Source organism: Lepidothrix coronata, unplaced genomic scaffold (genome assembly GCF_001604755.1).
Source record: "Lepidothrix coronata isolate B3197 unplaced genomic scaffold, Lepidothrix_coronata-1.0 Scaffold144, whole genome shotgun sequence".
Taxonomy (NCBI): domain Eukaryota; kingdom Metazoa; phylum Chordata; class Aves; order Passeriformes; family Pipridae; genus Lepidothrix; species Lepidothrix coronata.
In genome coordinates this window covers 253,275-279,027 of record NW_016690324.1, presented here as the reverse complement: position 1 = coordinate 279,027, position 25,753 = coordinate 253,275, and the positions used below count along the sequence as shown (strand labels likewise).

Here is a 25,753-nt window from a genome sequence, read left to right as displayed (position 1 = left end):
CAAAATTTGTACATTTTCACATAAAGGTGATCCTGCAAGCAAATATTTTCTGGTTCCAAATAATTTAGAAAACACTCAGGAGAGTAAGGACGGGGAACATCAGAGACCTTTGGAAAAGAGGCAGATTGCAAACCTCTGGCGCTGCCACCAGGGAGAGGAGGTTTGGTCCATAAGGCTCTCTGCACTTCCACGTACCAGGTTTCTTCCCTGGGAAAACCCCCTGTGCTCAGGGATGCCCGTCTTGACCTAGTGGGCCACCCTCACTCACTCCTGTCTTTGTTACCCGTTTGCCACTGCATCAGGGATCTTCCAGTTTAAATACTGAAGGAGAGGTTTTTAAAATATACATTGGCAGCACTGCTGTAATTCCAGCCGGGGGCTCCAGTGACAGCAGCCGTGGCCTGATTTGGAGGAAAGGGGAAGGAAGGAGTCAGCAGCAGGGGGTATTGCAGAGGTCAGCCTGCATCAGGCCATGTGTGGCTGCGGGTGACCCCTCTGAGGAGGAGCCTGGGGACAGTCAGGGGTACGTGGCAGCCAGGCAGGGTGGGTTTATCCCCATGGAGCCACGTGTGCAGGGCTGGCTGTGATGATCCTTGGCGAGGCTTGTACCAGCCTGTGGATGTTGCCCTGGAACAGATGCAAACCAGAGGCAAGGAAACAGACAGGCCTCCATTTATGGGGTAACAGGCTGGAATAACCGGATGAGCTGTTAAAAACTTACCCATTGGTTCGAAATTCCACAGAGCCCTCAGCCCCAAAGCTGCTGGGAAACAGGCTGCTCCTGGTCCCTCTGGGCAGGATGGGGCTTTCCCCACTCCCCAGGACACATTCTTCCCTTTCACTTTGCCTTGCACTAGTCCTGGTGTATCCTCAAGAGAACTGCCTACCCTGCAAAATGTTCCTGGGGCTTGAATGCCAGCTCCAGCCAGGCTGTCCTACTGCCGAGGACAGCACTGAGAGTCTTCCCAGGCTGAGATGAGCAAAAAGGGAGGCACTGGGCAGAGGCTGCAAGGATTGCATCCTCCAGCCTGCCGGGAAGGGAAGGATGCTCAGGCCAGGGTGGGGTCAGTACCAGAGATTATGTCTATTTGCTTTGAGAAATCCCCCAGATTTAGTTCCTTAATGGGTAATTAACATTCCAACTGCTCCTCGGTAATAGCCTCTCCAGCCCATGGGAAACCCACAGACAGGGTTATGCTGCAGGCAGATTTCATAACTCAGCCAGTGACTAAACCAAAAGGCCAGGGAAATGGGAACGCAGCTCCCAACCTCTCCTCCTGCGGGGCTTTGGCCTTGGAGTAAACTAGTTCAGGCTGAGAGGGGTCAGTGGGAAGTAAATGGCCTGACCTGTGAAGGTCTCAGCTCCAGGCTTCCCGCAAGCAGGAATTTTTGGTGCTCAAATATCACAGTTTCCATGGCTGCGACTTGTTCTCACAAGCCACCGGACCAGTGGTGGCCTTGAAACAGAGACTGGAGCTGGAATAGGCCAAAACTCTTCCCACAGCAGGATGAACCCCAGCTGTCTCCCTGGTATGGAGCAGGGTCTGTGGTTGGGACTCTCTAACAGGCCCCTCAAAATGGCATCTGTCCTCTAACAGCCCTGGCAAAGACACATTCAGGGTCCTGAGTACACCCATTCACAGGTAAAGAATAAAACTTTTCCGTTTGCTTTTAAGGCAGTTTTTAGTTTCAGAAAGGCAGTTTGTGCGTGCACACATGTAAATGATGTGTCAGAAACAGGCTTAAGAAGATTAAAACAGAAATGTCCAACACTGAAGTTAAAGCACTTAAGGAATTGGCAGAGACTTCAAGAGTCAGTTTCTGGTCCTAATGAAGTCAGTGGAAGTGCTGCCATGGACTTCAAGGACCATAATTTGGCTGTAACTCAGTAGGGAGCTGAAAGTGTTGATTAATAAATTGGAGACAATGTGGAGGAAAGCCGCTGAACTGCTTTCTGACAGATGTGCTGAAGAAGAGCCTGTGAGTTAAAGCATACAGGAAAGGAACTGGTTTCCTTTGTGTTTGCAAACAGAAGACAGGAAAAAAAAAAGCTACCTGATATTCATGTAAAATGGCAGAGCTGGTATTAATAAACCCCAGTGCCTTTCTGAGCAGCCTTCTGTTTCCCGCGAGTCAGTCATTCTTTAAAAAAAAAAAAAAAAGGATTAGCAAATGTCAGACCAAGAATTCAACGAATTCCTTTTTCACAGAAGAAATTATTCAGTGGAAAACTTTACCACTGGAGATTGTGGATTCTGCAGATTGTTCTTGGAGTTTGGTGCGTGCCTTTGATTACTCATTGCTGGCTTTTTGCTCAATGATTTGTGCATGAATCTCCTCTGGCAGAGGTTAGCATGGCCTCGGAATGCTGTTCCCGGGGGAGATACTTTTTTCAGGCTGAGTTTGCAAATCATTTAAGGCTGAAAAAAACTGTAATCCCTTTAATACCTTTTACAGCAGTTTGCAGTTTAAAAACTTGCTGTTTGTCCCTTTTTGTTTTCTGAGCTTTCAAGTAACTTTGGCATTGGCAAGTTATTCAGGGATCTTCAGAGAAAAGGCTTGTGAGGGAAGTGAAATGTTTAAGGATAAAGAAATCTTTGACTTCAATAAACGCCTCAGAGCCCGATAGAAAATTTGCAGCCTTAATTGTCTCCCATTCTTTGTGTCTCTTTCCCTACGATTTCCTTTCCTCTTTTCTTTTTGTTTGTTTATCTGTCTGTTTCATTTGATTGAAATTGCTTCCTCGACTGGGTTCAGTCGGAAGCTCTCCCAGAACATGCTGCCTAAACCAAACCCAGCAGACCTGCCACATCCTATCCCTGTGAGCTGGACATGAAACTTGTCCCCATGGACTGGACATGAAACCTGACAGTGTCGTCCTAATGTACCACATCCCTTCTGACATGGGCAGTAAGATGGACCTGGGCGGCTCGTTCTGGTGGTTAACGTGGGCTCCCTTCCCCTGGACTGGAGCATGTCCCTGCAAGCTGTTGGTGTCCTCAGCAGCCTCCAAGGGCAGGGCAGGGGCAGGAGTGGAGCAGCTGAGCCACGTTAAGCTCATTTTTCCCCTCTCTGAGGAATGAAGGGAATTTTGTGTGTATGTGCATGCAGGTTGGAGGCAGCCAGCCCATGACTTAGATGTGGCCCTTGAGCTTGTCTTGGAGCCGGGGCAGAAAAGCTAAAACAATGTGGTGTACCAGCACTCTGAACCTGGGTTCTGCGCCTGGAGAGGAGGATGGGGACAACCTCAGGCTTGGCTGGCTTCTAAACTCTGACACAAAAGGGTGTGCATACACTGGGGGAAGGATGAAAGGGCTCTATGTAGGAGCCGTGAGCCTGACACCCCAGTTCTATCACACTCCCTGTGCCGTACTCTTCGCACACCCCATCGCGCTCATCCCGGGGAACCGCGGGAGCCTGGCGGGAGCATCGCCGGGCACATGGATCATCGCAGGCGCTCGGAGCCCGGCGATCAGAGCCCTCCCGCCGGGGGATTATCGCCGGGCTCACGGTCACCCCGGGGTCTGGACGGGGCGAGGAGCTGGCCAGGGGGGGCACCGGGGCAGGGGTAGCCCCGATCCCCGCAGTCAGCCCTGCCCCTGGCGCGGCGGGAGCCCCTCGCGGCCCCCGGGGCGGTGCTGGCGGGGGGCGGCGGGGGCGGTGCCTGCCCGGGCGGCGGGCGGGACGCGCCGAGCGGGGCCGGGCCGGCGGAGCCCGGCGGAGCGGGCGGCGGTGGAGGCGGCGGCCTGACGGAGCGGGCCCGGCGGCGGCAGGTACGGCCCGAGCGGGGCGGGCGGCGCAGACAAAGGGCGGACGGGCGGGCGAGCGGGAGGCAGCGCGGGCCGGGCTCCGCACCGCCCCGGCCGGGCTGCGCCGGGGACCGGGCCCGGCGGCTCCTCCCGCCCCGCCGGGAACCGCGGCTCCCCCCGGTGCTCTCGGGAGGAGCCGGCCCGGGCGGAGCGGGGGGTCCGGCGGGGAGCCCAGCGCCCCGAGCCGCCCCGCGGGCCCGCCGGGCCGAGGGGGCACTCGCCGCACGGGGGGCTCGGAGGAGGCCGCGCGGGGGCCGGGGGTGCCCCCGCCCCGCCACTGCCCGGGCACCGGCCGGGAGCAGGCGAGGCCTGGGGCGTCCCCGCTCCGCAGGGGTGCGAGCGGTGTTGGCTAAAGCCGTGCAGGACCAGCGCGGCCCAGAGCCGCTGTGGAGGTTCACACCTTGCGTGTGGCACGGCTTGGCCACTCTGGTTGGCGTCCCTTGTGAAGCACCTCACCACCACCTCTGGAAGAGGTCCTGGCTTTTTCCCAGCCACCGGTGAGCTCCTGGGCCTCTCACGCGTAGCTGTGTGTGTTATCTCCCCAAGTATTTTGGGTTTGCCTCCACCGCTTACGGGGGCAGCCCCTGATACCCAGTGGTACAGAGACACACCAGCTTGGGCAACCTTTGGAATCACCTGGAAGGCTTGGCTTCCTATCAAGACTTGAGCTCCCTCCCAGCACTGCAAATTTGTCCCAGCACTGGGGCTCTCCCTTCCTGTGGTCTCAACCAGCAGTTGCCACAGCACACCATGAAATGGTCATCTTCCCGCTACTGGTGCTCACAGTGTTGGGAAGCAAGTGCCTTGCAGTGCCCCTTTGTCACCGGCAGCCTTGGAACAGCACCTCTTCCTGCAGCAAAGCAGCATCTTTGTTACTCTGATCTTAAGAGTGTTTTTTCCCTGGGGCTGGTGCAGATGGGGAGGTGAGCGGCCCTGTGCCTTCTCCCCTCAGCTGCACACAGCGACCATGGCTGAGGGAAGTTGTCCTATTCCAAATAAAACAACCAGGATGAATTCAATAGGAAATAAGTTCCTCGCTTCTGAGTGAACTTGCCGTGGGTGGAGAAGAAGGAAATTAAACAATAGAAAAAACGTGCGGGACTTGATACAGCAGGAAAATAAACCCCAACATAGCTGGTCTCTGGTGGGATTGTCAAGCATCTTCCCTTCACCCGTGGTGATTCTTTTGGGCAAGGATGGTGAAGGCAAAGCTCACGTTTTCCAATGCCCATCTGTCTGGGGCATCCTTGTGTGCGTAGGGGAAGACAGGACCTTCCCAAGCCTCCCATGAGGTTCACCTCACCCAGCCCCTGGTACGTACCATGTCACCCCAGCAGCTGCAGTCCCCAAGTTCCTCCCTTCCAACCTGGTGTCGCTGCCACGGGACACAGATGCTGATGGGAAAGCTCACTCACACAAAGCCTTTCCCGCTTCTCGTGCCTTTGGGAAGCTGGTGGGTCTGGTGTGGCTGTGTTTGGGTGGGGATGGAAAACCCATCCCAGCCAAACAGACTTTTCAGTACAGGTTGTTTTGCGTTTTTCCCCCTCTCTGTGCGGTATTGTCAGTACTGTAGAACATGTCATGTTTAATGCGCTGTTGGTGGTAATTTAAACAGAAGGAAAAAGACGCCTCAGTCAAAAACCAGGCTGGAATGAAGAGGGAATGATTAATATTTTCTTCAGTAGCGTGTCATGGTGAAATATGGCACAGGCGAGCGTGTCCCTGCTGCAGAGTGTCACCAGCACCGCCTGCTCCTCTCCTTCTGCAGGCTTTTATAAACAGGTTTGATTTTGGGGGCATCTCTGGGTGCTGGGCTGGGCACAGAGGGTTGTGATCCCACTGAGCATCCTGTCTTGGAGGTTTCTGGGTGGGCACCGGAGATGAAGCTGCTCTCTTGGCTGTTCATGCTCTGGGGCAGGGTCATGGAGGGTTTTGCTTAAAAGGATTTTTATGGAATTCTGCCTTCGGGATGTACCTTAATGAGTTGTGGTTTTACTTTTGGGTATTGGGGTAGAGCCTGCTAAAATGAGGTTAGGACTCTAGACAAAGAGAGAAGCGAGATATTAAGCTCCTGTGTCTTGTGCCTGCTTCATGGCCTCGGAGGACAGGTGTTACCAGTCTCTCTCACTGATGTTTCCAACCCTTTCAACTTCAGTACCTCAGGACTGCCCTTGGCTTCCTTTTGTGTTTTTGACCCTGGCGGTGGCATTGCTTGGCTTGTTCTTACCTCTGCCATCACCACGTGTGTGCTGGTGGTGCTGGAGCCTGAGATGGGGGCAGGAGGACCCAGGTGGAGGGAAAGTGTGATGCTGCTTTCTTGGAGACCTGGGGGGCTGTGACAACTCAGTCCCCAGGTGCCAGTGGGAGATGGTGCCCCCGCACTCCTCTCTGTGCCCATCCCCAGGTGTGGAGGAGCAGTGCCAAGACCCCTGGAAGGGCTGGATGAGTCACACCGTGCGGATGCAGGGAGATGGCGGCCTGTAGGTTATGATTCATGTTGTTTTCCTGCAAAAGCCACCGACTGCAATGGCAGAGCTTGCAGAAGACAAATCAATATCAAGCTGTAAATTCCACTTGTGACTGTTGGCCAGCAGTGAGGGGGTTGCGGTTGGGAGTGCCTCGGTTCCCATGTCCTCTCCAAAAACAGCAGGACCTTGCTGTAGCCCTCTGTCCCAGGAAGGGGACAGGATCCTCAGCACAACCATCAGGTGGCACGAGCCTTCCTGGAGGGGTTTAGGAAGGTCAAGAGATCCCTAAATGTGGGGTGTCTCGGGAGGAATTGCCCTGGTATTCATGGTGGGCATGTCTGGAGTTCAACTCTGCTACTTGTCTGGTCCAAAGATGGAGGTTGTCTTGGAGAGACCAAGACTGTCTCCCCGGAGCTCTGCCCTGTTGTCCCCCTTCTGCCAGGGAACCCAAAGTATCTTGGAAGGTCTCATCACTGATGTAAAGCAGGGAAGAAGAAGTGTTTTCTGTCTCTCTGGGCTTGGGCATGTTAAGGGTTGGATGTACAGTGAGGGATGTCCTGCTCTGCTCCCTGCACCACACAGGGAGATGTGTATCTCATTCCATGGCTCTAGGTATGGTGTAGAAGGATGACAGCCCCCAAGTTGTCCCTGCTCCCTGGGGTACCCTGCTGCTCTCTTGGCTCTGCCTCCTATGCCTTGGCCCCAGCAAAACTCAAGTGTTTTCTAGCTACTTGTCAGCACCTCACCCAGTATCCCCTTCCTTCCCAACACTGTCTATATCTTCACAGCCTTATACAGCCCTGTAGCCTCAGGGCTTGGAGCCCTTAAAAAAAGGGGATGTGTTAAAAAAGTGTTAAAGATATGGCTGCAAACTGCTATCAGTGCCTGGACACAGGGCTCAGGCCATTTTCAGTCTCCTCTATCAGCCTTGATCCATCCCTTACTGTGCTGGTGCATTGCTGGCCTCGTGGATTTATGTTGGATAGTGGGATTGAGGCCAGGAGGGAAGGAGTCTGTGTGGGTACCTGGAATGGGGATGCTTTGCCTGATGGCTTGGTGGGAACATGGGAGCCCACCTGAATGGGGAATGTCCCCAGGCCAGGAGCAGTGTGGTCCCCTGGCCCTGCTGTCCAGGGTCATGTGAAGGAGCAGATGGTGCCAGTAGTTTATCAGCTCTCACAAGCTGAAAGCACAAGCATGGGGAGGTGCAGGTGGGCCATCAAAAGTTGGTTCCTTGAGCATTTGCTTGGCTTGGAGCCCCTGCGGAGGAGAAGGAAAAGACAGGGCTGATGCTGTAGCTGGGGAGAAGGTAAACTAAAGCAACAGGCTTCCCTGGGACATGCCTCTTTGTTCCTGCAACCTCAGACACGGATCTGGAAATAGGGGAGGCAAGAAGCAGCTTGGGTGCCAGCCCCAGTGCTGTGCTTGCCGGGGGCAGGCATGGGCTTTGCCAGTGCTCTTTTAGGGGGTGAAAACAAAACAGCTCTAGCAAGTGCCTCCTGTGTTCTGTGCCTGTTCCTGCTCCCCATGGGCTGCTGAGCCTTGCAACCTCTGGTGCGTTTTAAGGGTGACAAAGTTTGTGTGCAGGGGTAATGTCTTTTATTAGCCTAACTAATACCTTTAGGAAAAAACAGATGTCCAAGGAATGTCTGTGCAGCCAAAATGTGTCGGTTTTTCCAACTGTGTCCATTGGTCTAATAAAAGATCTGACCTCTAGCCTGGCCTGGCCATGACCTTGGAGAGTGCTGGCCCTGGAAGCATCCCGCCTGTGCATCAGTGTGTGCTGCTCAGCCCTTCCCAAAGGACCTGCCACCCCAGGAGCCATCACAGGAGCACACCCACGCTCACGGCAGGGACTGCTCCGACTTCTAGTTCAATACTGGCCGCAAGCACCCGGCCCTGGGGGTGCTTTGGGCTCCTGGCAGCATCTGTCCTGGCAGACTGCAGGGAAGTGGAGGTCATCTGCAGCTCAGCAAAGCATCGAGGCATCATGCAGGATGGATGTGGTCTGGCAGGAGCATCCCATGGAGTCCCTGGGAGAAAGGGCCAGCTCCATCCTTGCAGGGATTTCTCCAGAGTGCAGGCACTGGCTGGGTCAGTTGCTCTCCGTAAGCTGGTTCATGCTGTGGTTTTATGGATGCTGCTTTGCAAAAGGGCTGTTTTGGGGCTGGGCTGGCACTTGCAGGGCAGCCTGTGTTCCCCAGAACAGCTGGCAGTTCTTCTGTGGTGCGATGGATCTGCTCTCCTACCAACTTTAGGATCCCCGTAGTGGGAAGCTGTCAAAAAAAAGAAGCAGCTGGCCTGTCCTTTGAGTCTCACAGCGCTGCCTTGGCTGAGCTGAGGGAATCACTGCTGCCCTGCAGCTCTCTATGATCCAGGGTCACCCTCACACTCACAGCAGGATCAACACCTCTGCAGGGAAAGTCTAGCCAAGCAAAATGTCAGAGGCTGCAAAAGGTGGCATTAAGGGGCTTTCAGTCCATGCTTTTTTGGTAGGAGTCCTCTTGTGACCTTGTGGGTAGAGCACAGACTGCTGCTCCATGAAATATAAAAAGTCATGTGGGATTATTTTCCCTTTGCCCTTTTTCTTTTTAAAATACTCGGGATTTAGGCCCTGATTATCCAGAAAGGCTCCTGAGTGCTTGGAGAGCCACAGGAACTGACATGGCGAAGCAGGAAAACCCAATTCATTGAGTGGATTTTCCCCCTCTGTGAACCCACTTAAAATTCATGGAGAGTTTTGTAGCTAAGAACCTGTTTCAATTAACAGACAAAAGAAACTCTCCTCATTAAGTGCCTCTTTCAATTAAGGTTTGGGAGAATTCCCCCAGCTCCTCTCCGAGGCTGTTCCCAAGGATTCAAGGGCAAAAAATACCCCTGAGAAGAGTCACCTGCAAAGGGCTCCAGCTTTTTTTGGGGGGTTGCAGTGGCACAACCTGAACCATAACCTGGCTTTGGGATGTTGGGGTGTTTGGTTGGGATGGTGTCAGGGATCATAATTGCCGGGGGTTGGCTGCCCAGCCCAGCATCCCTGGGGTGTAGGAAAGCTAATGACTGCTGCTAATTGCTGGCCTAGTTTATGGAGGAGGCTGGTTTCATGGTGGGTGTTGGGAGATGGAGAGGTGCTCTTCCAGATCGGGATGCTGAGGACAAAGGTGGTGGGAGCCGCTGGTGCCTCAGGATCAGAAATGGGGTGACCTCTGCAGGGGGATTCCTCTATACAGCCCCATTGGTAGGGGCTGCAGCACCTTGGAGCTGGGGAAGGGGCTGGGAGATGAGATTTGGCATGGGCAGGACCTGGGCACATGGGATTAAGATTTGAGGTTTGCTAGAACTAGTCTTAAAAGCCCTGCCAGTTGGGTTTGCCAGCCGCTCTGCCATGGAAAAAAATTAATTCATTGAATTTAATTTTCTCCCCTCAAAATTCACCAAATACTTGCAGTGAGTTACCACACACCGGACTTTGCCTTTCCATCCCTCTGCAGGGAAAGAACCATTCTCAATGATCCTTTTTTTGAAGAAAACTCAAGAAAAACATTACTTTTATCTTTTGCAGTAAAACTGAGGTGCTAACAGGGCTCTCTGGGTAAAAAACTGCCTCTTCCAGAGCTGGGCACTTTGGCTAAAAATAACTTTTTTTAGAGTGAAAATCCTTGACCACTTTCACTGGGCTCATCACTCATATTGGTTTCTTTCCCACAGGAGCAGGCAGGTGGTGGGCAGACAGAGCCAGAGGTTTATTTCCAGAGGGGAGTGAGGCATCGAGGGGAAGCTTGATTCAGCAGAAGCAGTCCAGGTGGATGCTCCAACTGCTCATTTCTATCTGGGCTTTATAGTTCAGATCTTACAAAAAGAGCTGAGAAAAAGGGGGATTTTCCTGCCGAAGTCCTCCTGGGATGGAAATGCTCCAGACCTTATAAATCACGGATGAGTTTGCCTGATATTTCCTTGTGTTTGTTCCTATCCAGCCTGTGCATAGAGGAGAGAAGCCAAGTTTGGGTGGGTTTTGGATGGGAGCAGCATTGATGGCTGCCTGACCCTTCCTGTGCCAGGGTCAGCTGCCAGACTGCCATTGTCCTTTAATTTTGCACCTTTTGGGCACTGGGGGAAGGCAGGTGTCCTTAGGAAAGCAGTGCTGGGACTGTCCCTCTCCCATCAGCAGGATATTTTTCTCCCTGGCAGGTTGTAAGTACTGTTTGCAAAGCGCTTAAGCAGCCTGTGTAATCTACCATTAAGACGCTCCTTATCTGGCATTACAAAACCGTGGGGCAGCCTTGGCAAGTAGGTGACCAGGACGAGCTCCTTTCTGTTCCTCTGTGTCCTTTTGCATGTTTTCCTCTCTCTGTCTGCTCCACATCCCACTCCCCTGCCCGGACATCCTGGGTTTGCCACCTGGCAGGAGGTGGCTGGACATCCCTACAGCTCACCCCTCTGTCCAGGTCTCTTGGGCCCATCCTAAAGGCTCATGACCCAGGCTGTCAGGACATGGGGTTCACCAGGAAAAATCCCTTGATTTTGCAGTGGCTGAAGTTTTTATGCCAGGTTTCCTCTCCCTGGGTTGCTGTGGCTTCACAGGGCTGCTCTGGTGCAGGGCATCAGTCCCAGCTCCAGGAGCATCTTGATGGGATCATCATCACGCACCACAGTAAAGGAGATCATGTCCTCCTGATTGTGTCTTGTTTTGGCTAGTGGGTCTGGCCCTGGCTGGGGAGGGAGGTGATGGGGACAGGGACAGGCTGTGGTCCTTTGCACCCTATGATAGCTCTTTTCCCTTGCCAGTGCTCTCAGCTCTCTGCAGATACTTCCAGTGGCAGCTGGCATTGCTGCCATTCAGAACTGATCCAGGCAGCAGTGCAGAGGTGGGTGTTTAAAGGCCATTTTTTCACGCCAGTTACTCTTTCATTTTCAAAGCAAGCTCCCCTGTCTTGAGCTTGCAGTTGTCTCTTGAATAATGTGATGGCATTAATCTCCTCTCTAAGGACGTGCTTAGCTCAGTGGTTTTAGATCTGTAGCCCTCTAAATATTACCAGCGAGTGAAGGGGATTCCCTCTAGAGGGAACTTAAACCTATTATTAATAATTTGGCTGCCTTTTGTGCATCTTTTACAGGTAGTGCTGATTCCCAGGGCTCCAAGCCACTATTTAGTGATCACTGGGAATGCTGGCAAGAGTGTGGTTGCCCTGCTGGGGGCCTGGGTCCCGACCTGGCCAAATTTAGACCTTCCAGTAGCCTTTTGCCTTCCAGTGTCCAGGTGGGAGATGAAACAGATNAGGGAACTTAAACCTATTATTAATAATTTGGCTGCCTTTTGTGCATCTTTTACAGGTAGTGCTGATTCCCAGGGCTCCAAGCCACTATTTAGTGAACAGGAGGCAGGGTGGAATGAGTGCTGTTGCCCTGCTGGGGGCCTGGGTCCCGACCTGGCCAAATTTAGACCTTCCAGTAGCCTTTTGCCTTCCAGTGTCCAGGTGGGAGATGAAACAGATGTGTCGGTGGGGCCGAGCCGGCCACATTCCCTGTAGTGGTTGTATATGGGAAGGGAAGTGTTGGAGCGAGCAGGAGTGATTGCAAATCACTGAGCTGTGCAATGCAATTTAGCATCCTGCCTCTAAATCCTCCTCCATTCGTGCTTAACCCCCAGGGCTGGCTTACATGGAGAAGTGGAGCTGGCATGGTGGTGACCTGGTGATCACCCAGCAGTGGTGGGTCTCTCCCTGCGACCATGAGGAGTGAGGAGCAGGGGTGCCCACCCAGAGGGTACCAGCAGGAGAGGAGCAGGATGACCCATCTGGATGTGGTGTTTAGGATGTGGCTTCATCTCTGCGGGTTGAATGTTGGAGGTTTGTGAGCTGCTGGAGTCGGGTTGGGGTTCTTGCACAAAGTCTTGGGGTGTCTTCTCCCTGAAGGTGGTGCCTGATCCCCCCTTGCAGCCCTTTCCAAAGCGGTGCAAGAGAAGTGTGTGAGCAATTTCTTGCTGTGTCACACTCGTAGTTTTGAGCTCACCTCCCATCCCTGGGCTGTGGGATTGGGACAGTTGATTTATCTGACAGTCTAGACTTGTGAACTGCCTGATCTTCACTGCTTGCACCTGCAGCCTGACCTATTCCACCCCCCAATAAATCAAACCCTGCTGTGGTTGTCTGCTGGGATGACTGACCCTTCCCTCTCCTCCGGATCTCCTTGCACTTCCTTGCTTATATTTAATCCTCCCATTACATCCCTGCAAAATCTCACCGGAGGTTAAAGGAAGAGCACTGCAAGCTGCTAATGGAGATGGTTTCATCCCCTCTCATCTCCTGAGTGCCCCTCTGGCTTTCTGGGGTTCAGTGTTTCCCCAAGGAGTGTCTGTGGCAGGTGGAAACCACAGCCCCCAACTGCACTGAGGGGGGGTGCATTTAGAAAACTTTTCAACCATTTTCCTCTTCTTCCTGCAGCTCTCTTAGATTTGAAAGTGCTGATAGTAAAGGGCTTCCCTGCCCACTGGTTGCACTCCTTGCCTGTCCTGGGGTCGGATCCAGCTCCACAGGGTGCTCCGGGCTCCCAGCCATGCTGGGAAGCCGCTTGGACGCTGATTGTGTTTGTCAGGGCAGCCGGATTAAGAGCACTGTGGCTAAGCCTCGTTGCTGAGCCTCCTCTCCAGTGGAGCCTGGGCTGTGGTATTGCTCAGAAACCCACCAGCAAAGAGCATTTTCCAGGGCTCTTTCTCCCAAGGTCCTTGACGTGTGGCTGTGGCTGAGCACTCACCTGGGTGATGGGAACCTGCCAGCGCTGTGTAGTGTTTCTGGGGGCCTGAGGTGTGTGTGTGGGACTCCGGCTGACATTTCCATCTGGTGCCTTTTAAATAACTACTGTGGGTTTAAAAGGCACCTGAGCAGCTTCTAAAAATCAGGTTAAAAGGAAGTTTGACCCCGGCTGTCACCTTGCCAGCTCTTGTGGTTTTTTTTCTATTTTATCATGTTTCCCTTTTGTTTTAGAAAAGCTCTTGGTCTCAAGGACTTATTTTGTACTCTTGGACCTAAACCTGCTTCCTTCTCTGGTAGAGAGCTGTCAGCTTTCCCGCCACTGGAGGGGTTTGCTGGGCACAGTGCAGCCAGCACCCACTCATATGGGGAAAGCAGGAGCATCCCTACCCCGTGGCATCGCCCCAAACCCCTCAGCATCCTCCCCATGGAGGGTTTGCTCCAGCAGTGAACCGGCAGAGCAGGATTCCTGCCTGCTTTCTGCCGCGCTGGCGGGCGTGTGGGGCGGGACCGTGCCTGCACTGGTCCCGGTTCACCCCTGGCTGCTCCAGGGGTCCAGTGCTGGCCCCCTGCCCGGGCAGGCTTTGACGTGGCAGCCTGGGGAGAGTCAGCCAGCGTCTGCCCAGAGATCCTGTCTCCAAAGCCTGGTCATTAAGTACCATAATTAAAAGCTCTTAGAAGAGGATGGACTAATGAAGCGCCCTTGGAAGTGGCAGGTGATGGAGGTGCAGAGCCCTAGTCCCTGTCTCATGGAGGGTGGTGCAAGGATGGACACACAGTCCTGTCCATCACCCCCCAGCGCCGGCACTTGGCACCAAACCCACTGTTGTCACTTGCCCACCTATCACTGTGGGAATGCTGCTAGCACCCACTGCTCCTGGCAGATGAAAGAAACGGAGAGGGAGCAGGATGGCATGGTCAGGGTGCTGGATAACACAGTCCCAGCTCTTCCCACCCCTAGGCAGGTACCTCCCTCTGCACAGGCACATCCCTAAAGTCAACATCCCCATGTGCTTCTCCTTTTGGACCTGGAGAAGTGCTCTGCCCTAAAATCCTGTTGAGGCTGTTTGCCTGGGGATGCTGAAAGTTCAGCCCCACTGGAGGGGAGAAAGGAGTGAGGTGAGACAGGCAGGGCACACCTTGGGGGTCTGAGAGTGAAGGTCCATTGTCTCTTGGTCCTGCCTGGAGACGATCCATGTGCACAAAGATAAATTACAAATCAATAAACCCAGGTGCTTGGCTGTGCCTGGTACAGACAGCAAGGGGAGGTTGCTGGTGGGTGGTGGTGGTGATGGAGGAGACGGTGGCGGAGGCTGGATGGAGACTGGCTGCTGGTGGCACCTGCAGGGGCCTGGCTGAAGCAGTGCCATACTGGCAGGGTTGGGAAGCAGTGTCTGGAGCAGGACTCGCTGCAGGGAAGGGCAGGGATGACAGGATTACCCTGCCAAGCCCCAGCCTGTAATCCACAGTACCGCTCAGCTGGCCATGTTTAATCCTGTTAGGAGCCTGGCTGGTGTCAGCTGGGAGGGTGCTCAGCCGTGGTGCTGGCAGGGCACAGGGAGCTCTCCCTGGGAGGAGTAGGGACTTGTACCCTTGTCCCCAGCACTGGTGGTGAGTTTGGGGCAGAGCTGCGAGCCACCATGCCAGCACTTCTTTTTCCTTAAAACACACCGGCTGCATCAGTGTCACCTGGGCAGCTCCACCTCCCAGCAAGCAGTGCCATCCTTTCTCTTTTTTCAAATGCGCCTTTCACAGGGAGGGGAAAAATATTCCCAAGGTCTCTTTGGCTCCATGTGGATGTTCCTGTGTGCCCCTCTCAGTGACCTTGTCTGGTGGCTCCTGGCTTGGCTTTGAGCCGCCCATCTGGCCGACAGCCTGTGTCCCTCCCTGCCAGTCAGGGTGGGCCATGGGAGGCTCAGACCACCCCCAACATTCTCCTTGACACAGCCTGGCTCCCACTGGGTAACCAGGAGTGGGGCTGCTGCTCCAGCTGCTTGAGGTGACAGGGACTCACAAGGGGCTGAGGGCTCCCCTCCATAGCACCTGGTGATGCTGCTACACTCCAGGCTCACCCCACAGCTGGGATCCCAGGCCACGCGTGCGCGCTGCGCTCCCGCCCCATCCCCAGCGCCGTCGGGAGCTCACGGCGTTCCTGTGGCAAGCCCTGGCACGCCAGCGAGCTCGCCGAGGGATCTGCCGGGGCTGTTGTGCTGGTAGAAATAACAGCAGCAGCGTTGGTCCTGTTGCTGCCCTCTCATCCCACCTCTGTCTTGCAGGGCACCTTGTGGAGCCGGGGAACCAGGGAGCTGCCATGGCCACATTCCCACCACGTTCCGTGCCCAAGCCGCCCGCCACCCCCTTGCCCTGCTGAGGCCATGGGGCTGCTGCTGCCACCACTGCCATCACCACAGGAATTTCGGCTCAGCAAGGGGACTCTCGGTGCCTCTGCCATGGTGACATGAAGCTGACAGCGAGGGACGCCCGACTGCTGGAGGGGAGAGAGCCTGCACAGGCGGCCTGCTAGTATTTTAATTTATTAGTAGTACTCAATTTTATTTTGTCTAATTTTGTTTTGGTTGGTTGCTTGCTTCCTCCCCTCCCCGGGGCTCGTGAGGGGAGGGGACAGGCAGGGGAGAGGGGCCCCACCTTGCCCAGCAGATGCAAGGATGACTGTGCTGGCCAGGGCCCGGCGGGGTATCTGGCAGCTCTCTCCGCAGGTGGTGTTGCTCCTGCTCTTTGCCTTCTGCCTGCTCAGTGTTTTCATCTCTGCATATTATTTATATGGGTGGAAAAGGGGCTTGGAGCCCTCTGGGGACGTGGCAGGGCCGGACTGTGACGAGCCCAAGGTCGCCCCTTCCCGCTTGCTGCCGCTGAAGACCGTCAAGGTGGTCGACTCCTCCCGCACAGACCCCTTGGTGCTGGTCTTCGTGGAGAGCCTCTACTCCCAGCTGGGCCAGGAGATTGTGGCCATTTTGGAGTCGAGTCGCTTCAAATACAGGACAGAGATTGCCCCGGGGAAGGGGGACATGCCCACACTGACTGACAAGGACCGGGGACGCTTTGCGCTCATCATCTATGAGAACGTCCTCAAGTATGTCAACCTGGATGCCTGGAACCGGGAGCTGCTGGACAAGTACTGTGTGGAGTATGGTGTGGGCATCATCGGCTTCTTCAAGGTAAGGGGGTACAGGGGGTGAACTAAGACCCCAGTGCCAGGTCAGATGTGAGCAGGGAGGCTCTGGGATCCTGCTGCCCCACAGGGACTTTGCCCTCTCTGTGCTTTCTTTAGGCAGCCTGAGTTGGTGTGGAGCTGGGCTGCAACCTGGCGTGGGGCATAGGCTTCTAGCAGGTGGCACTATCTTAGCCCTCTCTCTGTGGAGGGGATGTGTGGCCTTTGGGTGTTTTGGGGGTAAAAACACACTTCTGGGATCAGTCCAGTTGCTTTTAGCATCCCTGTTTCCCAGGAGTGACCCTTGCTGGGGTCTGCCAAAAGCATGAGCAGATATTTCACTCAGCAGCAGGATTGAGTGTGTGAAAGGGACAAGGGCACCCCATGCTCCAGAGAGGAAAGGGGGACCTAGCACCTGGATGTCCAGGGGTGATGAGCCGCTTCCTCTGTTGCTATGGCTGTTGGTGTCCCCAGTGAGCCCCTGCCTTGTGTCCAGCGTCCCATTTCCTCTAGCCCCCATTTTCCTCATGCAGGCCAACGAGAACAGCCTGCTCAGTGCCCAGCTGAAGGGCTTCCCCCTCTTCCTCCACTCCAACCTGGCACTGAAGGACTGCAGCATCAACCCCAAGTCGCCGCTGCTCTACATCACGCGCCCCAGCGAGGTGGAGAAGGGTGTGCTCCCTGGGGAGGACTGGACCGTCTTCCAGTCCAACCACTCCACCTACGAGCCAGTCCTCCTGGCCAAGACCAAGTCGGCCGAGTCCATCCCGCACATGAGCGTGGACGCCGCGCTGCACACCACCGTGATGCAGGACCTGGGCCTCCACGACGGCATCCAGAGGGTGCTGTTTGGCAACAACCTCAACTTCTGGCTGCACAAGTTGGTCTTTGTGGACTCCGTCTCCTTCCTGACGGGCAAGAGGCTTTCCCTCCCCCTCGACCGCTACATCCTGGTGGACATCGACGACATCTTTGTGGGCAAGGAGGGCACGCGCATGAAAGTGGAAGATGTCAAGGTGCGGCTGTGCTGTCCTGGCTGGGTGGGCAAGGGGTGTATGGGGCTGGACACTTGTGCTTGCTCAGGGATGTGCCAGAGATGAGCTTTCCTGTCCCCAGAGCATCCCCCCGTTCTCCTGGGAGCCCCTCTGCAAAGCTCTCATGGACACGGGTCCTCGTCCTGGTGTGGGAGCCATCCCTGAGGCCACATGCTGAGGACACCTTGCTTTCCCTCCCCTTCTCCCAGGCGCTGTTTGACACACAGAATGAGCTGCGCACCCACATCCCAAACTTCACCTTCAACCTGGGATACTCAGGGAAATTCTTCCACACAGGTGAGGAGGGCGAGGGCATCACTTTGCCTGTGGTCGCTGCACCACTGGTGTTGAGGCACCGGTTGGTGCTCAAAGAGGCTGATGCTGGGGCTGCAGGAGGGTCCTCAGGCATCTGACCCTGTTCTCCCACCACCTGCACCAAAAGTCACTGAGAGAGCCTCCCCCTCCTCAGCCCTGGCTGCTCACATGCTCTCCATGCTCCGTGGTGACAGCAGGTGTCGTGTCCACAGGTACTGATGCCGAGGATGAAGGTGATGACCTGTTGCTGTCCTATGTGAAGGAGTTCTGGTGGTTCCCCCACATGTGGAGCCACATGCAGCCTCACCTCTTCCACAACCAGTCAGTTCTCGCCGAGCAGATGACCTTAAACAAGAAATTCGCTGTCGTGAGTAAGATGCCACTGGTGGGGATGTTTGTGGTGGGGGGAGGAGAGGAGAAGGGGAGCAGAGAGGATTCCCAGGGGATGATCTCTGCTTACTGGAATAAAGGGACCTGGTGACATTAAGTCATGTCCCCCACATTGCAGCTGGGTGGGTAAATCCAATTACACAATAGTACCTGGAGCAAAAGGATTTATCTGCACCAGCCAACTTGCTGCTTTGGCAGTGAGCTGCCCCAGTGCCTGTTCAAGGGAAGACCCTGTCTCTGCATTGCAACTGTGCCCGCATGGCCCAGCACCGTGGGGGTACAGAGGTCCAGTTCAGGGGGATGCTCAGCCTGGCACCATGTGATGTTGTGCTGAGTGATAATGTAGGATCCTGGGGCGGTGGCTGTTCCGGGAGGCTTCAGCTGATGGAAACTCCCTCTGCAGGCCGAGCTGTTGGGGACATGTTTGGTTTAGAAAGGCAGCCTCTGCCCTTCAGCTTGCTCAGGGGTTGTTTGTCCTCTTCAGCTGTCCTTTGTGTGGCCCTGCAGAAACCAGCACTGACACCAGATTGTGCTGTGACTGACCCACAGCTGTCTTGAATCCAAGCGAGTAAAGCCAGACTCAGTAATAATGATTGCATCCTATGGCCTAAGAGAGGGATCTTCAGACTAATTTGAATTCGTTGCCTGATAATTAGATGTGCTTAGAGAGACACCAGATCACCCCTACTTGGGACAGGCAATTGTCCAGCTCAGAATTTCCAGGCTGTTTTAAATTTCCTGATATAAACCAATTTACAGTCCTGTATAGCTGTATCTCCTTGTTCTTCACAGAAAAGCTTTGCTGCTGCTGTTCTGTGGGTGACAGCAGAAGACAGGGATGAGGAGGATCTGAGTGAAGGCAGGAGTGGGTGTCCACCCAGAATGTCTGCTCCTGGGCTCCCTTTCATGGAGACAGCCAGGCTTAGGAGAGGATGCACACCCCTTCCCTGGTTGCTCTCCAGAAGCACAACTTAGACAATTTCTAGCTGGGAATGGGCAGTCCCTTGCAGAGAGATTAGTTTGGGATGTTGTGATTTTGGGGTGTCCACAGTCACGCAGTCCCCACTCCCTTCTCTGCAGGAGCATGGCATCCCCACTGACATGGGGTACGCCGTGGCCCCGCACCACTCGGGGGTGTACCCCGTGCATGTGCAGCTGTACGAAGCGTGGAAGCAGGTTTGGTCAATCAAAGTGACGAGCACGGAGGAGTATCCACACCTGAAACCTGCTCGCTACCGCCGCGGCTTCATCCACAACGGCATCATGGTGAGTGGCCAGGCTTTGTCTCTGGTGCTTCTCTCTTCTTGTCCCCCCAGCAAGACCCAGAACCTCAGCAGGTGGTTCAATTCGAGGGGGCTGTGCCCTCTGCTCATCCTGCATGGGAGAGGCTCGTGTGAGGACATTTTTTGGCTTTTCCCTTTGTCCACAATCTCCCTTCTGTTGTGTGGGTTCAAGTTGAGGCTGGTGAGGGGCAATGGAATTGGTCCTGACCTCCAAGGGATTAAGGACTCCCATTTTGTTGGGAAGAGAAAGGGACCCAGCTCTGGAAGCCATCCATATGTTTTTCCTGCCCCAGGTACTCCCCCGGCAAACCTGCGGCCTCTTCACACACACGATCTTCTACAATGAATACCCTGGTGGCTCCAGTGAGCTGGACAAAATCATCAACGGGGGTGAACTGTTCCTGACTGTGCTCCTCAACCCTGTGAGTACTGCCCGGGGACAGAGGGACAGGTGTCTTGCAGAGCTATCCCAGCGCTGCTATGGGAGAAGTCCCCGGTGTCCTCAGCCAGGGTCAGAACTGTTTGCGTGGGATGGCTGCTGGGTGAGGCTCTGCTAGACCCCTGCTCTGTCCTCTCTGCTTCAGATCAGCATCTTCATGACCCATCTGTCCAACTACGGCAACGACCGCCTTGGTTTGTACACCTTCAAGCACCTGGTCCGCTTCCTCAACTCCTGGACCAACCTGAAGCTGCAGACGTTGCCACCTGTGCAGCTGGCACAGAAATACTTCCAGATCTTTTCTGAAGAGAAGGACCCGCTGTGGCAGGTATCCCCTATGCCTTGAGTAGGTGGAGTGGCCCTGTTTGTTGTGCTGGGCGAGGGAAGTGTGATATACCCGCACTCTGAGCAGGAGCTTGGACTAAATGACTGCCTCAGGTAGTTTCCAACCTGGATTTCCCTCTGATTCCCTGGGTAAGCAGTGGATTTTCCCCTCTCTTTGGTTCTGTGGGCAGTGCCAGGAAGGAGTTTGCCCTGTAGACCTGGAGATGAGCCTGGTCTTTGTCCTGCCTGTTGAGCAGTGTGGCCTCCCCATGTGTCTGCTCAGGCTGGAGGGGCTGAGCAGAGGTGTGCAGTCCCATCCAGGCTGCCCTCTCTCTGATCCTTCCCCCCGTGTTGCAGGATCCCTGTGAAGACAAACGGCACAAAGACATTTGGTCCAAAGAGAAGACCTGTGACCGATTCCCAAAGCTTCTCATCATCGGGCCTCAAAAAACAGGTGCTTCCCTTCACCTTTGGTACCATGAGCATTCCGAGAGGCTTGACAGAACTCCCCACACCCCCAAATAGCTTCTCTCTGCCCTCCTGCCCTGAAGCAGAGCTTGGAGGGAGGTTTGGCCCAAGTCAGCTCCTGCTTTCTGTCTGTCTGAAGGAACAACCGCCCTTTATCTCTTCCTGGGAATGCACCCGGACCTGAGCAGCAACTATCCCAGCTCAGAGACCTTTGAGGAGATACAGTTCTTCAATGGACACAACTATCACAAGGGCATTGACTGGTGGGTCTCTGTGCTGTGGGGACTGAGTGGGGCAGGAATGGGAGCAGTGGTGGTGTGGGGTTTCCCATCTGATTGTCTGAGATGTCACCTGTGAGGGGGGTGCTGGGCACATCTCGTGACCATGTGCCTACCTCACACTGTGCCTCCCCCAGGTACATGGAGTTCTTCCCCATCCCCTCCAACACCACTTCTGACTTTTACTTTGAGAAAAGTGCCAACTACTTTGACTCTGAAGTGGCTCCTCGGCGAGCTGCAGCCCTGCTGTCCAAGGCCAAAGTTATCACCATCCTTATCAACCCTGCAGATCGAGCCTACTCCTGGTATCAGGTGAGCCTCTGCCTCTCCTCTGGATTGAGCAGTCCCGTGGGGCAGTGGGCAAGGGATGTGAGGTGACAGTTGATGCCACACTGTTGGCTGAATGTGATGCATGAGGACATGTCCTGGGGGTCTGGGAGCCACTGCACCTCACGGGGAGCCCAGGACTGGGGCTACCCCAGGAACAAACCTACCTTGCTCCTGCCTGACAGCACCAGCGAGCTCACGACGACCCGATTGCCCTGAAATACACCTTCCACGAGGTGATCACAGCTGGGCCCGAGGCTGCTCCGAAGCTCCGGACCCTGCAGAACCGCTGCCTGGTGCCGGGCTGGTACGCCACCCACATCGAGCGCTGGCTGAACAGCTACCATGCCAACCAGGTAGGGATGGGAGCACCCCAATCCTACAGTGGCAGCACCTGGGGAGACCCCTTACCCAAGCAAGGATGTGGGGGCAAAAGAGATTGGATCCAAGGCCCGCTGTGGGGGTGCTTCCATGGGAGCTGCTTTTCTTATACCCTGAAAACCTTGGAGGGAAGAGTGAAAGTACTTGGAAGGAGGGGCAGTGGGGAGATACTGTGCAAAAGGGAGCCCTTGCAGTGTGAGGCTGGTGATGGACAACGCACAAAGATGTCCTTGTGCAGGGTTGAAAGATGTCCTGTCACAGCAGGGTTAAAAGGGAGCTTGGAGGGCTGTGGGTGGCTCTGCAGGGTCACCCAACACTTGCCTGCACGCTTGTCCACAGACTCTCCCAGGGCTGCCCTGTCTGGTGTCACCACAGCATCGAACAGGACAAAAATAGCAGGTGAAGCTGCCCATGGTTTGAGCTGCCTGCAGGCAAAATAGGAGCTGGATGCCAACCCTGCTGTGACCCGCACAGTGCAGTCCTGCTGGGGTGTACAGGATCAATCCCTGAATGATTTTTCCACTGTCGATTAACCTTATAAAGTCTGTTAGTTGCCTGCTGCTGGCATAATTGCTGTGTTGCAATCCTGTCTGGCTGTGGGTTGGGCAGCCTTGAGCCAAAGCTCTAATGTTGTCCTGGATGGGTCCTAGCCCTGACTTTTAGTTGCATTTCATTTTCCACCATCCAGTGTAAGGGAACAGCAGGGCACGCTGGCATTCAGCAGGGGCCCCTGTGCAGGCTGGTGGCAGATTTGACTCCGAGATGGCTGAGGGTATGGTGCCCTAGGAAAGCAAGGCTGGGAGCCAGTGGCACCTCACTATCCTTCCTTGCTCCTTCCAGATCCTGGTGCTGGATGGCAAGCTGCTCCGAACAGAACCCGCCAAAGTGATGGAGACGGTCCAGAAATTCCTCGGCGTGACCAACTTCATCGATTACCACAAGACCCTTGCGTGAGTCCTTCCCCGAACTTCTCCTTCCTCCACCCTGACATTGCTCCCATGCAGCGGGTTACCCTGGGGACACCCAGCAGTGTCCCAAAGCAGCCCCCAGTCCTGGGGCTCTCCATAGAGCTGCTGCTGGTTTTGATGAGGCCAGGCTTTCCCCTGAGGCTCAGACAGACACCACAGTGGAGTCACTCTAGACAGCCCAAGAGCAGCTCTGGGCTTCTGGAGTGCATTTGTGGCACAGGTGATGGTGTTGAGCCCTGGCACCCCACCTCCTTGTGAAGGCATGAGAGCAGCTCTTGCTGCTGGCCATGTGGCAACTCCACAAGTGTCACCTTGCTCTGAGCCTTCCAGGTGTTAAACCCTACCGTGGGAAGCAGGAGCCTCCAGAGCTCCTAGAAAAATAATAATTTACCTCTGAAAATAATAGTGTACCTCTGCCAGGACTTAGTTATGAGGCCACTCTGAATCTTCACCCAGGTGCCATGGGGCACTTGAGGGCATCCAAGGACAAAGGTGCCACAGAAAATAGTAATTAAACCCAGGTAGACCCCATGCCCCCTCAGCAGGGTGGTGTGGTGGTGAATGAGCCTTAGTGGGCTGCTTATTGCATAGCTGCAGAGGGAACCTGTTGTGCTGGGGGGGTGATGTCAGCTGTGCTGTGGATTCCAGAGGTGGAGAAGTGCCCTGTGCAGGGCTGGGCAGCAGCAGGGCTTGCTGGGCAGGGTGGTTGCCTGCTGAAGGTGTGGGGGGGGAGAGCAAGAGGGCTGAGGCAGAGCTCTGACTTTGCAGGTTTGACCCAAAGAAAGGATTCTGGTGTCAGCTTCTGGATGGAGGAAAAACAAAATGCTTGGGAAAGAGCAAAGGGAGGAAGTACCCCGAGATGGATTCGGATGTGAGTATGCAGAAAGTGTCCTGAGCCAGGCTGGGGGCTGGGGGCTGTGGCCAGGCAAGTTGCCTTGGGGCTGGTCCCCCTGACCCTCCTCTTTGTTCTCCCATTGCAGTCGCGCGCCTTCCTGCGGGACTATTACAGGGACCATAACATAGAGCTCTCCAAGCTCCTGTACAAAATGGGGCAGACATTGCCCACCTGGCTGCGGGAGGAGCTGCAGAGCACCAGGTAGCTGCTGCCTGCTGCCCCCCCAGCAATACCTGAGCAGGGCTGACCCCTGCTCCGGCGTGACCTTCTCAGCAATACCCAGCCGTGGCCTTGGAGGGGACCTCCAGGAGTGTACAGCATCTCCAGAGGCTTGGAGGGGACCCCCAGGAGTGTATGGCTGCACCAGAAGCTTGGAGGAGACCCCCAGGAGGCTACATCTGCCCAAGCAGCAGTCCGACTCTGCAGTCCCTGTGCTGTCACCTCTCCGCCTGACCCACACCTGTGTTTTCTTTCATTTTATTTTTCCTTTTTAATTTCTGGCCCCTTGCTGCCCTGTTCTGACATAAAGAAGTGGCACAAATTCCCCCTTTTCTCTGCCCAAAACAGGCTCCAACTGCTCTGAGCCTGAGGGCAGCAGCAGAACTGTCCCTCACCTCTTGGTTTGAGGGCAGAGCAGCCATTCTGGGTGCACTGGTGGTGACTTTGCTGAGCTGGAGCAGAGCGATGGAGCTGGTGGAGACCCAAATCAGAGAGGAACCCAGACCTGCTCCTGCCGTCAGCCCCACGGCAGGAAACAGAAGAGTTTGCAGGATTCCCCCAACACCTACTTGGAAATGCTGCAAACCAAGTGGATTTTTATTTCAAAGACTCAGGCACGATTTCTTTTGTCATCTCTATTCATTTTCAAGCTCCTCAGCCTCTGGCTCCCCCTTCATGGGCAGCATGGTGGGAGTGCAGCCTAGCAGGAGAAGGGTCCAGTGTGCTGCTCTGGGCATACTGGTCCCAGTATGCTCCTGACCCCCAAGCCCACCCTGCAATCTTGTACACACGTGGTGTTTCCTGTGGTAAAGCCGAGTGGTGCCCGGCATCCCCCAGCATGGAGGAGAGCCCGGGGACAGAACATCGGGATAACAGCAATCAGAAGGATTCTGAGAACTTCAAACCTCTTGAATATTAAAAAACAAAAGTATTTTAATAATGTTGGGGCTTAGGGGGGCGGGGGGAAGGGTTCGTTTGGTTCCCGTTTTGCAGGGGGGGTGTTGTTTTTCTTCAGTGCCAGAATTTGTACCTAAACCCCGAGGGTTTCACGTGGTCTCTTTGGTTGTTACACGTGACATGGACAAAGGTCAGTGGGGAAACGGGACAGTCTCCCAGTGGGAGACACGTCTTTATACCAGTGGTGCCGTACAGAGCTACAGCCTCGCTCTGCTCTCCCACGCCTTGGGATTCGCTGGCAGGCGAGACTGAGCCATCACGGGTTTACCGGGATAAGGGCCCAGATTTCCCCTTGGATGGAGCTGCTTCACAGGATGCAGGATGGCAGCGGTTCCTGACAGAGGGGCGTGCAGTGCCCAGGATGCTGCCCTTGCCTCCTGAGCGGGGCCAGGGCACCATGGGTGACAGAGGGGCCCCGCTGGCAGTGGAGTTCCCAGCCAGTTGTTTCAGCAGGAGCCCCTGTAGCCTTAGGGGGCTGTGGGGGGGCTGCACCTCCTGCTGCCTCTCTGTGGGGCTGCGCTGGGAGAGGCTCCCAGGCACTGGTGTAAAGTCCTGTTGAACCAACTGCTAATAAAGGGGGGGGCTCTGGTTTTACTTGCTGGTTGTTGCCTGTGTCTCTCCTCAGTGGCATGATCCAGTCCTGTCCCTGGGGGTCCTGGCTGCCTTTGGGCCCATCTTTGGGGGACTTTGAGAAGGGGGTGTGTGGGAGCAGCCCTCCATGCACGAGGTGGCAGCAGCTGTCTAGTCCTGGATCCATCCATGCTGCACAGCGCCCACGGCCTCCTGTTCCCGGGACAGCATCCAGCTCCGACTGCGTTAGCACTGGGGAAGGAGTTTGGGGGGCTGGGGGAGCCCTGCTTACCTTCTTCCCCCTGCCCCATTATCCAGTCCCTGCCTGCCTGAGCCTGCCCGCCCGTCTGCTCCCTCCCCACCGCCTTCCGCTGCCCGGCCCCTGCGAAGTGCTGGAGGAAACGAAGACAGAGCCTAATTAATCCCAGCCGGGTTTGTTTGAACCTGTCGGAGTGACAAACGATGTGCGGAGCCGCCGGATGGAGGAGGGGGCTGCAGGGGGAGAGCCGGGGGCTGCCGGCTCCGTGGAGCTGCCTGCCCGGACCAGGAGGCTGTTAATTCCTGGCCATGCTGGAGTAAGGCCAGGCCACGCACCCACCTCGGTTCCCTTCCTGGTGTCCCCAAGCCCAGGAGGGAGCAGTGGGGCTGTGCCTGGGGCTGGCCCCCAGCACCATCGTCCCTGTCCAGCTCGGCTGATGTGCAAGGAAACCCCCATCTTG

At 55.3% G+C, this 25,753-nt stretch overlaps 2 protein-coding genes across 3 annotated transcripts; one reads left to right on the top strand and one right to left on the bottom strand.

Moving 5' to 3' along the window:
• Positions 1-3,587: 3,587 nt before the first annotated feature.
• LOC108503668 (basic proline-rich protein-like) lies at positions 3,588-6,045 on the bottom strand. Its single transcript, XM_017827840.1, has 2 exons — positions 6,037-6,045; positions 3,588-4,193 (listed from the first exon to the last, which is right to left on the bottom strand). The coding sequence occupies exons 1-2, from the start codon at positions 6,043-6,045 to the stop codon at positions 3,588-3,590; spliced, it is 615 nt and encodes a 204-aa protein (XP_017683329.1).
• Positions 3,734-25,052, top strand: NDST1 (N-deacetylase and N-sulfotransferase 1). Of its 2 annotated transcripts, none has more exons than XM_017827934.1 (15): positions 3,734-3,773; positions 15,294-16,193; positions 16,720-17,202; positions 17,430-17,517; positions 17,748-17,902; positions 19,006-19,191; positions 19,502-19,630; positions 19,793-19,975; positions 20,329-20,425; positions 20,579-20,702; positions 20,855-21,029; positions 21,230-21,400; positions 22,266-22,375; positions 23,162-23,264; positions 23,374-25,052. In XM_017827934.1, the coding sequence occupies exons 2-15, from the start codon at positions 15,684-15,686 to the stop codon at positions 23,491-23,493; spliced, it is 2,634 nt and encodes an 877-aa protein (XP_017683423.1). In that variant the 5' UTR covers positions 3,734-3,773; positions 15,294-15,683; the 3' UTR covers positions 23,494-25,052. The 2 variants fall into 2 exon arrangements, with proteins under 2 accessions (XP_017683423.1, XP_017683424.1); XM_017827935.1 differs by lacking the exon at positions 3,734-3,773 and adding an exon at positions 4,211-4,306.
• Positions 25,053-25,753: the final 701 nt, after the last annotated feature.